Source organism: Corvus brachyrhynchos, unplaced genomic scaffold (genome assembly GCF_000691975.1).
Source record: "Corvus brachyrhynchos isolate BGI_N302 unplaced genomic scaffold, ASM69197v1 scaffold302, whole genome shotgun sequence".
Lineage (NCBI taxonomy): Eukaryota > Metazoa > Chordata > Aves > Passeriformes > Corvidae > Corvus > Corvus brachyrhynchos.
In genome coordinates, this window is record NW_008237244.1 from 4480240 (window position 1) to 4494346 (window position 14107).

The following is a 14107-nucleotide window of genomic DNA, read 5'->3' on the forward strand; positions in this document are numbered from 1 at the left end:
ACTTGAGTAGAGACCTTCCTCTGACCTTTTTGTGCTCCTGCTGCTGAAGCTAAATGTGAAAAATCAGGGTTGTCCAGTTAATTTCCCAGTAAGTGTAGCATGGGTTATACTGTCACAATTTTATTCAGGGTTGGAAGTGGTTGGAAATAAAAGAAGCAAGCAAAAATAAGACCTATGATGCGACAACTCAAGGTTATCCTGCAAGGTGTTATCCTGCAGTTTACATCTGTTCAGTCATTATTTGAATGGTGTACCTGAGATACTACAAAAATATTAGAGCAAAAAGGCTGTAACTGTTTATATTTTTTAATTCACAGTTCTTAGAATTGCTGTCGTCTTGCTACAAAGATGAAGGCTGGTTTATTTATTTTTCAGATCAGCTAAAGTGTTAATGAGTGCTGGCAGCAGCAAAGAAGATCTAGATGACATTATTGATGAAATCTGTAATGACAGCAGCTTTACCAAAACACCTCTGGTGAGTAGGGGTTTGGAGAAATTCAGAACAAGTCAGGTTCAACAATGGAAGTAAAAGCACCATAAGCTAAAACTTCTAAAGCAAAACATGAATGAAAACAAGCTGTAGAATAAACTTGGAAAATAAAGCAGAAAGGAAAATGCAGTAATCCTGTATTGAGGAACAGGAGAAATACAAAGAGATGTTCTTACCTACACAGTAACAGGCAATTAAACAAAATGCTAGTTCAAAATAGAGCATAGTGTCAATGCTCAGAATCACAGAATGGTCACAGTTGGAAAAGGGACCTCTAGAGACGATCTGGTCCAACCACCTGCTTAAGCAAGACTGCCTAGAGCCAGTTACCCAGGACGATGTCCAAATGGCTTTCGATTATCCCTGGGGATGTAGACTGCAGCCTCTCTAAGCAGCCTGTTGCAGTGTTTGACTACCCTCACAAGTCATAAAGATTTTTCATATGTTTAAGTGGAAATTGTTGTACTTCAGTTTGCATCCATTGCCTCTCCTGTCAGTGATCCCCACTGAGAAGAGTCTGGCTACGTCTTCTTTATTCTTCCCTGACATACCTTCGTAAGGTTCTCCTGACCATTGTTTTCTCTGGGCTAAACCATTCCAACTGTCTTAGCTTATGCCTGGATGTCAGATGGTCTAAATCCTTAATGACCTTCATGGTCCTTTCCTGGGCCCACTCCATTATGTCCATGCCTCTTTTGTACTGGACATAGTGCTCCAAACATGTCTGTGAGGTTGTATCTGGACTACCGTGTCCCGTTCTGGTCTCTCAAATACAAGAGAGAGGTGGAGCTACTGGAGAACCTCCAGCAAAGGCCCGTGGAGATGGTTAAGAGACTGGAATGCCTGTCATATGAGGAGCAGCTGAGAGAGCTGGGACTGTTCAGTCTGGAGAAGAGAAGGCTCCAGGGGGATCTTATCAATGTGTGTAAATAACTATAGTTGTAGTAAAGAAGGGACCAGACTCTCCTCCGTAGTGCCCAGTGACAGGGCAAGAGACAATGGGCATACACTGAAACACGAAATTCCATCTGTACACAAGAAAACACTTTTTCTAAACTGCAACAGTGGTCAAACACAGGGACAGACTTCACAGAGAGGTTGTGGAGTCTCAGTCTGTGGAGGTTTTCAAAATGCAGCCGGACACAGTCCCTGGCAAGCTGCTGAAACTGACCCTGCTTTGAGCTGGGGAAGGTCCCTTCCAGCTGAAATGATTCTGTGATTCTGTCTCATCAGTGCTGAGTAGAGAGGAGGGGTCACCTCCCTGGACGTGATGGCAACATCCCTCCTAATGTAGCCCAGGATACTGTTGGCCTTCTGTGCCGCAAGGGCACACTGCTGGCTCATGGTCCACTTGTTATCGACCAAATTTCCCACAGCCTTCTCTGCAAGGCCGCTTTCCGGCTGGTCAGCCCACGTGGTGTTCTGTGCATAAGGATTATTCCTCCCCTGGGGCAGGAGTTTGCATTTCACCTTAGCTGAACTTGAAGAGATTGCTTTCAGCCCATTTCTGTAAGTCATTTGAGGTCCCTCTTAATGGCAGTGCAGTCATCTGACACACCAACCACTGCTCCCCATTTTGTATCCTCTGCAAATGACTCCTCATTTCACAGCAGGAGATGGAGATGAAGCCACAAATTTACATTCTCAAGACAGTTACAATGATAGAAGGCATTGAAAATAGATATTCATTTGGGTATCAGCAGTAGTAAATGGTGTTACTTATACTTCGTAACCTCCTGCAGATTCTCTTATTTTCATGAGTGACATGGTTTTTGTTTTGTTTGTCTTTCGTTTTTTACAGAGTGGCTAAATCTGAACCAACAAAAATACTTGTATACATCTGAGGGAGAGAGAATTATGTCAGTAAATTTGTATAATTTTATCATTTTATATCCCTAGAACTTCCCACTTAGGATCTAGAGTTCTAATATTCTAGAATTCAAATAAACTCTTCTGTGTACAGCAAATAAGAAACTTTTCAAAGACTATCTTTTTGAATAATCTAAGTTCTTGATGGGTTTTAATGAAACAAAAGCTAAAAGACATCGAGGGAGAGATTCCAAATTATAACTGGTTTTAAAAGCAGAATTATTAAAAGGAGGGCATGAAATACTAAGTCTTGATTGTAAAGTCTAAGCGATCATGTGGTGTGGAATTCCTTCAGCCAGAGCTGGAAATTCAGTATGGGAAGAGAAGCCTTGTTCCTCACTTACCTGTTACTTCAGAGCCTCATAAACTTGAACAAGAAATATCCTAGAGTCTTAGTCCCCGTCTTCTGTGACTCAGATTTTCTGGCTCCTGGTTATTAAGTAAAACAGAATATTGTGACTTTGCTGTAATGCTGCATTTTATTCTTGGATTGTTTTTAAACAGAATTTGAAGTCTAATTCTGCAAGTCTCACACCTGATAGAAATAAAGTTGTTGTACCGGCATATAGGAAAAGGTAGGTGAAAAATATTCGGGCCTGTTGGACATTGCTTGATTATAACTTCTTATCAGTCTAATAATAGTGCTGCTGTTTAATCTGTGTTGACATTTCTTAAGAAAGACGCTGAGAAGAGAAACAGTCTTTGTAAAGAACAACAAAGATAAACAGGTAATTTCAAAGAATTGTTAATGTGTTTTCATTTGATCAAAATAATTTATTATAAATTTATTAATTATTTAAGCTATTGAACAACATCTTCCTTTGCCTTATGGACATATACATTTATCAAATGCTGCAATATATAGATCTTTGTGTATTTGGCATAGAGAGTGATTTTCATAAGAGTTTTTCTTTGAACACTTTGGTAATGGAAATTTTAATATTCTGTAGTTTAAAAGCATTTGGATGTTTTGCCTATATTTAATAAATATTTTTTTTAGAAATACCATGTGGTTAAACTAGGAGAAATGTTGTACTGCTTTCTCCAACCTGTTTTGCTATAATTTAGTATTTTTTAATGAATCCGTATAGATGCTGTCCAGTGTACCTGGGTGGAAGCCTTTCACCATCTGGGATAGGAACAAATATTTCAAAAAGGTAGGAAACCTGAAAAAATATGTGCTACTTGCTTTATCATTATTTTTATTCACAGCTGTGTTTCTGTGGTGGTACAAAATTCTGCATTTGAACAGGGCAGAACAGCCTTATAGTCATCTAAAGAAGTGGCTCCCTGTAACTGCAGTTGAAATCAACTGGTCCCTTCCAGTCCTCTGTTGTTGACCACTTGACCTTTTGTTTGTTTGAGGTATTCGAAGATGCTTGCAAATGAGACATGAAACCAAAAATCAGTAACAAGTAGTTAAGGAAATTGCTGCTGCATTGTTATTTTTCCCTGCCTCTCTTCATTTTTCTATGTGTTGCCAAGTATGTGACTTAAATCAGTGGGCTGGTTCATCCCAGAACCTGAACTGAAAATGGTCAGAGTGCTTTGCAATTGCAGGTGAATTTAGCAGAAGAGGTACTTTGAAGATTTATCCACAACATTCTATAGAACATCACTGCATTTCCATGTGGCATTTTTTGTAGTAAGTAATAATGTACTCAACACATATTTGGATGCTGCCCATGTCCTGTACCAGTGAGGAAGACTAAAGAGAATATATCAAGTGGATATCAGTTTATTTCATGTGTTCAGTGAGGATAGGAACCTGTAAAAATAATACATGAACATATAATTAAATCACATACCATAATTCTGAACATGACAGAGATGTAAAAGCATTAAGATTAGGTGACGTTGCTTCTGGTATTTCTGAGTGTGCTGTACTGCACACCAGGTATGATCCGTGTACATTGTATCAGTCAGCTTCTCTGATTGATTGTTCTTCTTTGTCCAGAACGTGTGATCAGCTACGTTGTACTGCTTGTGACTTCCGAGTGTCACTTTTCAATGACTACATCTGGGATCAGTCCTGTGATTATCTTTTTTTCAGGTGGGTCTGAGGTGGGTTTGGTATTAGTGTTGTGTTTCTGTGCTTTGGGGCTTGATATGAACAGGAAAGATGAAAAGCCCTTAGCACTGCTGTGTCACCTAAAAAGAAGCATGCATGCTACCTGTTTGGGATCAGGTGGGAAACTCTGTGGGGAGGGGAAGCAACATCTCCCAGAATTTGTTTCCATCCATTTCTGTCTCTTCTCCCATGACTCTCCCTCTGCTTTAAAAAGAATTCAAGTTTCATGGATCAAAAGGCCAGCTTGTTGCTAAAATAAGCAGGTAATCCATGTGATGGGTTGGCCTCTGCCAACCAGTGCAGGGTGTCTACAATGTCGACAACATGAATGCAGACTGTTCAGCATGTGCTTTGCACCTCACTTTCAGTTATACAGACTGTGATGGTTTCAAGTCAGATGTTCTTTTTTCCTCTATCAAGTATGCTGTCATGTTCAGTGAAAATCAAATAGCTTCATTTCTTAACAGATTTCTTTCTTGAAAGAAAGGTTTGGTTAAATGGAGAGGTGGGATTTTTCTTTTCTGCTTATATTGTGATGTCTTTAATTCTTTAAATAGTTTTTGAAGACTTAAAATTAAGGAGTTCTTATTCCCAGTTTTTCTAAAGTTAATGCCAAGACTTAGTGAAATGTAGTTTAGTAGGCATGTTCCTAATACAGACATCAAATTTGGATTTCTCTTATTTTAGTACAGTCTCTGTGTGTGCCCGTTAACTGATGGAAGAGGTGGATGTGTTCAGAGATAGTGCTTGGACAGTGAGGAGTGTGACAGCCAGAGCAGAACAATAATGGAGACATCAGCTCCTTTTCCATTATTTTTCCTGTATTACATCTTTGGTTATTCCTGTATTTTTCTTCCTGTCTCAAAATTTCTATCTCTTTCTGAATACCATTATTTTTCCTATTATTTAAAGCAGCTTTAAAAATACCATGCTGCACTGGTCTCCTAAGATGAGTTTGGTAGTGGGAAAGGTGGATAAAAAAAAATAAAAGTGGGATTCTTTTGTTTACCCCAAGTCAAAATTATTTTGCTTCTCAGATCTTGAAATTAATAAATGAAACTGAAAAAAAACCCCACCCACATGAGCAGCATTAGTATCACATATTTGTAAAATTGATTAAAATACGTAATCTTTAGCAAGATACTTAGCTGTTTATTTTGACAAACCTGAATTTTAGAAAGCAAACTTTAAGATTAAACATTTTCCTTCCATCAATAGGTGCCTGATCTCTTTTTCTAAAAGTTCTTCCTTTGACACTTGTTTTGGGTTTTCTTTATTTAGCTGGGCTTGTTAATGTTTTTTTGCAATTCAGTGTCCAGTAATTGATGGCCGGCAAGAGGTCATGAGAGCAAAGTTAGCTAAAATGCTACATTTTCACTTGGTTTTTTTGAAACAACTTGGTTTTGTCATAGCCATGCTGATTTTTCATTTGTTGTGGTTATTAGCTGCACAGGAATTATTTCTGGTTTGATGTACAGTCTTATGGCCATTTCATTTCAGTCCCTTTAACAATCATCCTGAGTAGCAGTTCCTAATGAAAAGTTTAACTCTAATTTTACCCATTATGCATAGCAATTTTACAGTAAGTTTGATAAGATAAATACATTTTTGGATCATTTTTTAACACAGGAATTAACTCTGCCTGGTTTTCTTCCCAACTTTTTTTCTGGAGGCTGACTGGAAGTCTCTAAACCCAACAGATAACGTTGTTTACAAAAACACCAATCTGCAGTCAATCTGGGAGCACAGCACTGAGACTGCTCTCGGGAAAGGATTGCATTCAAAACAGAATTCAAATATATCCCTAAATTCATCCATGACAGTGGCACTCTGAATTGTCCTTAAGATGTCTTCTGATTTGAAATGGCCTCGTGAATATTTTTTCTTAGGAAAAAAAAAAAAAAGCATGATCCTAAGCTGAATTCACTTCTTTGGCAGGAATAACATGCCTGAGCTCAGTAAACTAAGAGCAAAGATGATAAAGAAGAAAGGAGCACGTGCATATGCTTGTCAGTGCAGCTGGAGATCCATTGATGAATTAACTGACCTCCAAACAGAGCAGCAGCTTCGGTGGGTTTGTGGTAAACATGGAGAATGAAGTCTTCTTGTGTGGAAATGGGTCTTAAAATCAATTTGTTTCCTACCCAGTTTTCCGAGAACAGATGGAAAAATTGCAATATTTAGATCTAGAAATAGATTGTAACACCCAGATTTCAACCTGAAAACTCTTTTTTTTTTTTTAATTTAATTTAACTGTCTGGCAAGCTGTGTGGGGATTTGCATTATTAGGAGAAACAACCAACTTGGAGGCTTTCTGGAAGCTAAATGAGGTGAAAGCTCATACAGTAGTGTTAAAGAAAAGAAGAGGAAGTAACAGACTTGGGCGTGGGCAAAGCACCTTGAGACGGTTCCTCACATCTAGCAGAGAGCCTTATTTCCCGTGTCTGCAGAATCTTGGACTCAAACTGGTGGACTGGGAAACAACCATGACACAGAAGTGTATGAATTCCTGCACAGAAGTGAATCCTGCTTTTCTGCTTTGCTCATAGCTGTTAATGAGAGCAAGTGGTTGTTCATCTCTTAAAAAATTACTATGGAATCAGCTCTCATCTTAAAGGTTTCAGGACACCCCAAAACTTTACTTCCTTTTACCCACCAGTACCCAAAAACTGCAGGTGCTGAAAATTTTCTTCCAGTTCCTACTGCTTTCTTCAGAGCACTTGCTGCTGACTAAGGACTTCTACCACAGTGAGTTTCTTGAACTTCTCTTCAGCCCTCACTGCACAAGAGATGAGCAAGTTATTGTGCAATTTTTAAATATGCAATTTTAAAGAGATTCTGAAGGGTATGTTACTCTTTTTTTGATATTTTCAAGGGAAAAAGGCTCAGGCTTTTAAGAGTGAGAAAATATATATCCTCAATGATGTTCAAATTAAGATTTTTTTTCAGTTTCACTTAGCTTTCACTTCAGCTTCTCTTTAAAATACTGTGTATTCAGAAAGTGTAACTGTCCTGTTTCAACACACTCCCTTCCCTCAGTAACACTGTTCCTTGAATTGTCTTGCTTACAGTCAATGTTGCTGTAGTTTATGAGCTTTTTCTTTTCTTTATGTATAAATAACACAGAAGATAGATTTGAGTTTTATGCAGGGGGAGAGGGAGTAAAGAATAACCAGTCCTGTCATTTACTACACTGAAAGGTGTCTCAAAATGGGACATCTGTCAGTATTTTTGCTGTGCAGCACGTGTGTCTGTACAGATAAATTCAGAATTACTTACTTTGGGCAATTCTAGCTGTACAGAGCCATTTCCCTTTCTCTGAAGTTTTGCTCATGGTTCTAATCTGTCCATTTATTCTCTTTCTGAGCTTTTCCAAAACAATTGCATGGTCTTTCTTGTAGAGGTGATTCCTGTGTCTGTCGCACTCTGAAAGAGCAGATCTCAGTAGTGACCAGAGGCGTCACGTACTCTGCACCCTGCTTACCTTGTTCTCCCATGAGTGCTTGTTTTAGAACCTGCAGAGGCCCAGCAGTGTGCCTGGAAAGCCTGGCAGTGCTTCTTCAGTGCTCCAGACTTCACCTTCCAGTGCCCCATGCAGCCTTGCTGTAGAGTCAGAGGTGAGTTGGCTTTGGAGAGGTACTGCTTGGCATGATGGTACAGACATATTTAGGGTCATGTATTGTTTTCAGTGAATTTAGTATTTCAGGCTGAAGTTTCAACTGCTGGAGTCCAAAACTGCAGGTTCAGGACCAGAGACCAGTTGGCTAATGCTCAGTCAGCTCCTGGAAGAGCTCTGCTTGCCTTTCTGTCCTTTGTGAAGATGTAGCCCTGGTCTGGGCTGTACACAGTGAGTGTTCCCAGGTTTTCTTCAGATGGGCCCAAGCGACTTTCATGCCTAGAGAGCATCAGTGTTTAAGAGAAGAGTGCCTAAGAGAAGAACCCAACAGAAGGCAACAAGCTCTGGGGAAGAAGAAATCTGCTTTCCATTCTTAAAGAATGCATTTCAAAAACGCTGACTTGCCTTGGCTCGTCTGTTCCAAGGCTATTTGGAACTCATGACCAAGTAGTTCCACAGGGTGTCTTTTGGCTAGAGTTGTACTGGAACTTGTGCCACAGCATAGAAACAAGCTGGGCTTGCAACTTGTGAGCAGGAAATGAGGAAAATCCTAATTCCCATCTCAGTTCATGAGACCAAGTCTTATGTGACTTGGAAAAGGAGCGTGTCTCCTGTATGCTGAACATTCCCCTGAAATAATCAGGTTTATTCAAGTGTAGTTAACTTGCTTCTGGCCTTGGTTAGAGTGGTGGGATATGACAGCTTTTTGTCTAAGAGAAGTTGCAGACAGGTATAGAAATAGTGCTTCTTGTATGGGTTTTCAGAATTTAGCATATTTCTACATTTGAGAATAATTGCTATGTCATTAGATACAATTATTTTGTTGGAAGGAGGAGCATCATTAAGATCTGATTTCCTTTCTTTTGCTTTCTTCAGTTACATGTTACAAACCACTCCAAAGTCCTTGGATGAAAAGAATGTAAAGAAAGGTAAAACTAGGGCTTGAATGCTCGTTTGATGAAGGTACTGTCAGATTGTACAAGGTTTTCGCGATGTAGCCCAGACCCTAAGTGATATTTCTGTGTCAGTTATCTGAGATAGCAGGGATTATGTAGAGAATTCTGTTTAAGAATATGTAAAGAATTCTGTTTAAGAATGCAATTCAGCTGTTGTCAAATGGAAGTCACTGGAGAACAGTGTTGCTAAGTATAAGTGTGACACTTGTTTTCCTCCAATTTTTTGCTTTGGATTAATTATACAATTTCCATTTGTGAAATGGGCAGGGTGAAAATTTGAGACTTTTATTTTGCTTACTGATACACTTGGAAATTTTCTAGCCTGTCCCATTAGTCTGCAGCAGGTCCCTCAAAAAAAATAAAAGCAATGAAGGATGACAAAATGAGATTCCATCAAATTTTAATGTGCTGCTCTAACTTTCACTTGTTTTACCTGCAAACTATGGAGGGTGAATATAGCTCAGAAGAGTCATTATTAAGAATCTTGACCCACCATTAAATTTAACTTACAGAAGCATAATAACATCACTTACTGCAAACTTTGCAATATCAAATAAAGACCTTTTTTCCCCAAACACTTACTTTAGTTTTGTACTGAAGTTATTCTGCAAATACTGCCACTTGCTGAAAGACTGCCACTTCTCTTGTTTCCTGACATGTGAGTCTTTGGGTCATGTAACCAGCACACGTGGTAGTCACAGAATACAAGAAGTGCTATGTTGGGAGCTGCATACGCAAATTTTTCTTCCTGCCAGGCTCTTTTTTCAGAAGAGCTGACGTTCTGTCTGTGGTGTGACACCCGATAACCACAGACAGGTGGCAGGTGGAGTAAAGGAACGTCAGGTGCTGCTCATTTGTGAGGGCCACATCTGATGCCTAGGGTTTGGCATGTGTGCTTTGAGAAAGTTTTTCAAATGTCAGCACTTAATAAAATGAAAAGTTGGAACAAATCTGAATTGTGTGTTGTGTGAATTCTATTGTATTATTCCTATCCAAGAGAAGCCAGGAGGGTTATGACATGTCCTTCATACAAAAGCATTGTCCAGCTCATGAGAAGCAATAAGTACTGTTGTGTGTGTTTTCTCACATCAGTGGGGATGCAGCAAATAGAGGAGAATTAATAAGCTTTAACATTCTTTACCAGCTAACATGACGAGAGCACATGAAATTATAGAGAGCTCATAAAGGTGGATGCATTTGCCACATTTCTTGGATGTTTAGCGAGGATAAAAGGTGGAGGCAGGGTGTGCAGGGTGGCATATAACAACTTGCAGAGTGGGGTGCTGGTAGCCTGGTGTATCAGTCACACATTTGCCGTGGTCCACGTGCCCTGGGTCTTGCTGTAGAAAACCATTCCTAGTACCACGGAGGAGTTGCTCTGTATATGGGAGTTGGAACTTGTTTCTCCACCATCAAGAAATGCTGTGTGGCTTACATTAGAGTAACAAACATAAATACTTCCTGTACCTCATTCTGAATTTGGATTCCAGGCATTGGTGCTATTCAGGCAATAATTATTTCCCTAACTTAATTGCCAGTGTGGACACGGTGAAGGTACTCAGAAACCACGTGCTGCCTCAGGAGTACTCCTGACTTATTTAGGACTTGAAGTCTCACAGTGGTGTTTCTGTGTGTTTCATTCAGTTTGATAACTTCTTTTTCTGTGGAGTTAGATGTTCTTTAGAAGTGCGTGATCAGGGTTAGTATGTGATTATACAGTCCAGTCTGCAGAGGGCAGAGCAGCACCGCTGAGTGTTGCAGTTCAGGCTTCTGCTTCACTAATAGAAGCTCATACTTCTATTTTTTTCTGTAATAATGGTTTACATTCAACGGACTGAGGCTTCTTGCATTTGTCTCCTACTAGTGTCATTATCAGTGTGGTAGCCAGATCTGTAGCAATTGGATTTGATTTTTGTGTGAATTTATCCAAACGGTCTTCAAGTGATCCTTGCCCAATACTGAAGTAGATTAACTTTTTAACTGTCATCTAAAGAAGCATAAAAAACTCTGTGTGTACATATCTAGGTATATTTGTGTATGTTTATCCTCTAATAACATCAGTAGAAAACCTGAATTGCCTCATGATTTTTTTCACCCTCCCCAAATTAATTTTTCCCTGAAAATGCTAAATAATTTTGGGAAGTAGAGGTTCCATATGTTAGGATCTTCTAATGTTCAATACAATATTTATATAGCACATCACCCAAGGTGAGAGCTCTTTAAAAGGAAATAGTAAAAGTCCAAAATTTAGAAATGCAAAAAAAACCCAGTTGTTCCTGTCTATGTAGGAAAGTAACATAGACCAGAAATGCTGCAGAGCAGTCTGAGATACAGCATGGGAATCATCCAAAGACCTACATCCTGCAGTCCATCATCCATGAGCCACGGCTGAGGTTAGTGCAGTCTCACTCTCTGAACTCACTTCTGGTTCTTTGGGAATCCAGAAAGTTTGAGTGTACAAAGCAGATTTAAAGTGGATAGAAGTAAATATTATTTCCAATAACCAGTTAGGTTGTGTCTGTTTCTGCAGAAGTGACAAGGTGCTTTTAACTAGAAGCACAAACAAATCTAAACCATTAAACTAAAGTTTGCTTATTTTACTGGTAAAATAGGGAGTATCATCTAAATTTAGCCTAGTTACACCGTAGGTGAGTGATCTCTGTAACAATTCATTCTTTGCTTATTTGATTTCTTCTAATAGGAGAAACAATTGAATTAAAAGTTTAATTGAGCAGAAAGGAACAAGCAAGGCTGAGTAGCACACTGTGAAAGGTTTCATATAGAAAAGTTTTGTTAAAACATTTTTTCAGGTAAGAACTAAGCCATTGGTTTTTGTTTGCTTCTAAACTAAAGACACACTAAGTGAAAGAAATAAAAAATAGCATGCTGCAGGGAGAAGTTCAAATGTCCACTCTTTGCCAAAAGCAAGGACAAAACTTCACGAGAGGTGTCCTTTCTAGGGATCTTTATGATTGCAGTTCCACAGGCTGGCCCAGAAGATGGGGGTGAATCCATCCAGCCCATTCCCTGCTTCAGCATTTCCTGCAGTATTTTGAAACCTGTCTCCTGTTGACAGGTTCTAGAGGTAACACCTAACATAGATGTTATATTTAGATATGAGAGCTAAGATATTCAGGGCTTGTAAAACCCTCTTAGACAGTTGTTTATAACTGCTACTCAGATAGAAGCAAAAAGATTCTGAAGTTGTTCAAGAGAGTTTAGTGAAACTGAAACCCTTGCAGCTTCAGAACTTTTTGCTAAAGAACTGAGAGGCAGAGAGGAGGAAAGACATTTTCACAGCGGTCAAACCAGCACATAATATTTTAGCTCCTTAGTACCTTAAATTCCTCTGCTTAGAAAATGTGATTGCCTGCAGAGGGGAAAAAAACGTTCACTCTTGAATGGTGATAAGGTATTTATAAAGTATCCATAGAATTTTTCAGTCTCTATTTAAAGGCAAGCCATATGGCCTTACTCTAAGACATTGCAGTAGATGTCATAGTGAGCATACGTGTTTCAGCTAGGAGCTTTGGGATAGGCAGCAAGCTGAGTGTGCTCGGAATTCCGTGTCCTGACCGCCCTGATGTAAACAGCATTCACAGGAAGGGGGAAGCAGCTACCAGAGACAGGAAGGTTGAATTTAGCATCAAACTCCTTATCTAGGCAGAGCGGGCTGCTCAGGATGCTGATAAGAAAAAGTGTATAAATTGCTACAGCAGCCTGTGATAGCTGCCTGGCCCTTCCTGGGGAGCCCATTCTCATCAATGTAATCAGAGTACAATCTTAAACATGCAGAGGGGTTTAGGAAAAGATTATACCTGGGGGCCACTTATCCAAAATAGTGCTTCATGTATTACAGTCTCATTCAGTCTGAGTTACTGTCACTTGCAGGAAGATTAATCTGCGTGCTGAAGTAGGAGGATGTGTGTCTTTAAAAATAAAAACTTTGTCACAGTAAGAGATATTATTAGTCTTACTAGCCATAAAGCAATATAAGCCTTTCCTGAATCTGAGTATGCACTGCAATATCTGGTTTCATTTTTAGATTACAGATTTTATATCAGTGCTGGCGCAGCTCTGGTTCCACCTCTTCGGAGATAAAAGCTGTTGCTGCATTGTCTTAAGTGCTTTGGATCAGGGAGATGTTTTGTTTACAAGTGGCGGATACATGGCTTCGAAACATTATTTGCAGTGTAATCAGTTGCTTGTTAACGTATGATGTCAATTTTCCTTTTGATTTATGTGTGTGTATATTTTGGGAAATCCATCTGCCCTGAGCCTACAGCATGGCAAAGCACCATTCCATCAATATGTGCTCCTCAGTGGCTGAAGTGACACAAAATCCTAGGATCCTCCACACTGATTTTTCTATGAATGATGAGTCTCATTTCTCATGTCTTCCCCAAAGTATACTGAGAAATTATTTTGCCTAAGATTGAGACCTGGAAGCAGTTTAAAGCAGTCTTTTAGCTGCATCTTCACACATATGTCTGAAACATCTTTCCCTTTCCCCTTCCTCCATGCTAGATTTATATTTAGTTCAGTCCCAGTGAGGAAGGCTAGAAACAAACTGTGAAAAAGGAGAGTGGTATAAAAGAGTCTGCCCATGTCCTGAACAACGATAAAGCAATCTGTCCTGGGTCGTTGCAAAGATAACACTCTGGATATGAATTGCTAAAATAATTCAAGTCAAGAAGATATTGGGGTCCATCTGTTCTGCTCGCTGAACTTGGGTACCACAACATCACCAGTCTCCTGAGCACAGGAGGACACGGTGACACAGCTGTCAGCACTCTTAGCACCAGACTATCCAGCCAGGTGCTCCACACCAGGATTGCTAGAGTAAGCTAAAATCTTTAATTGTTATAGTTTTGCAGAAGAGTTTTTCCCCGTGGTATATTGCAAATTCTTCCTGGAGAACATTACTTCTTTATAAAGTATATGTTTGTAAACTGGATCATTTCCAGATGTCAAATCATTTGGCTGACCTTGCAATAACAATTTTCTACTCCGAGTTCTCAGCCAGTGCTGGGCATGTGGTTACCTTGGGTATTTTCAGGATCCATCATAAGGCAAATGACACCTTTAAATATGGGAAAAACAAA

The 14107-nt window shown here is 39.4% G+C and overlaps 1 protein-coding gene across 1 annotated transcript in view; it reads left to right on the forward strand.

Annotated features, from left to right (window-relative positions):
* Nucleotides 1-9958, forward strand: part of CUNH8orf37 (chromosome unknown C8orf37 homolog) — an 11491-nt gene extending 1533 nt beyond the window's left edge. The window contains exons 2-6 of the mRNA XM_017730376.1: nt 376-475; nt 2864-2934; nt 3451-3516; nt 4317-4412; nt 6369-9958. Of these exons, the coding sequence (XP_017585865.1) occupies nt 392-475; nt 2864-2934; nt 3451-3516; nt 4317-4412; nt 6369-6528 (477 nt within the window). The 5' untranslated portion in view covers nt 376-391 and the 3' untranslated portion in view covers nt 6529-9958. The remainder of the gene's footprint in view (nt 1-375; nt 476-2863; nt 2935-3450; nt 3517-4316; nt 4413-6368) is intronic.
* The last annotated feature ends 4149 nt before the right edge of the window (nt 9959-14107 follow it).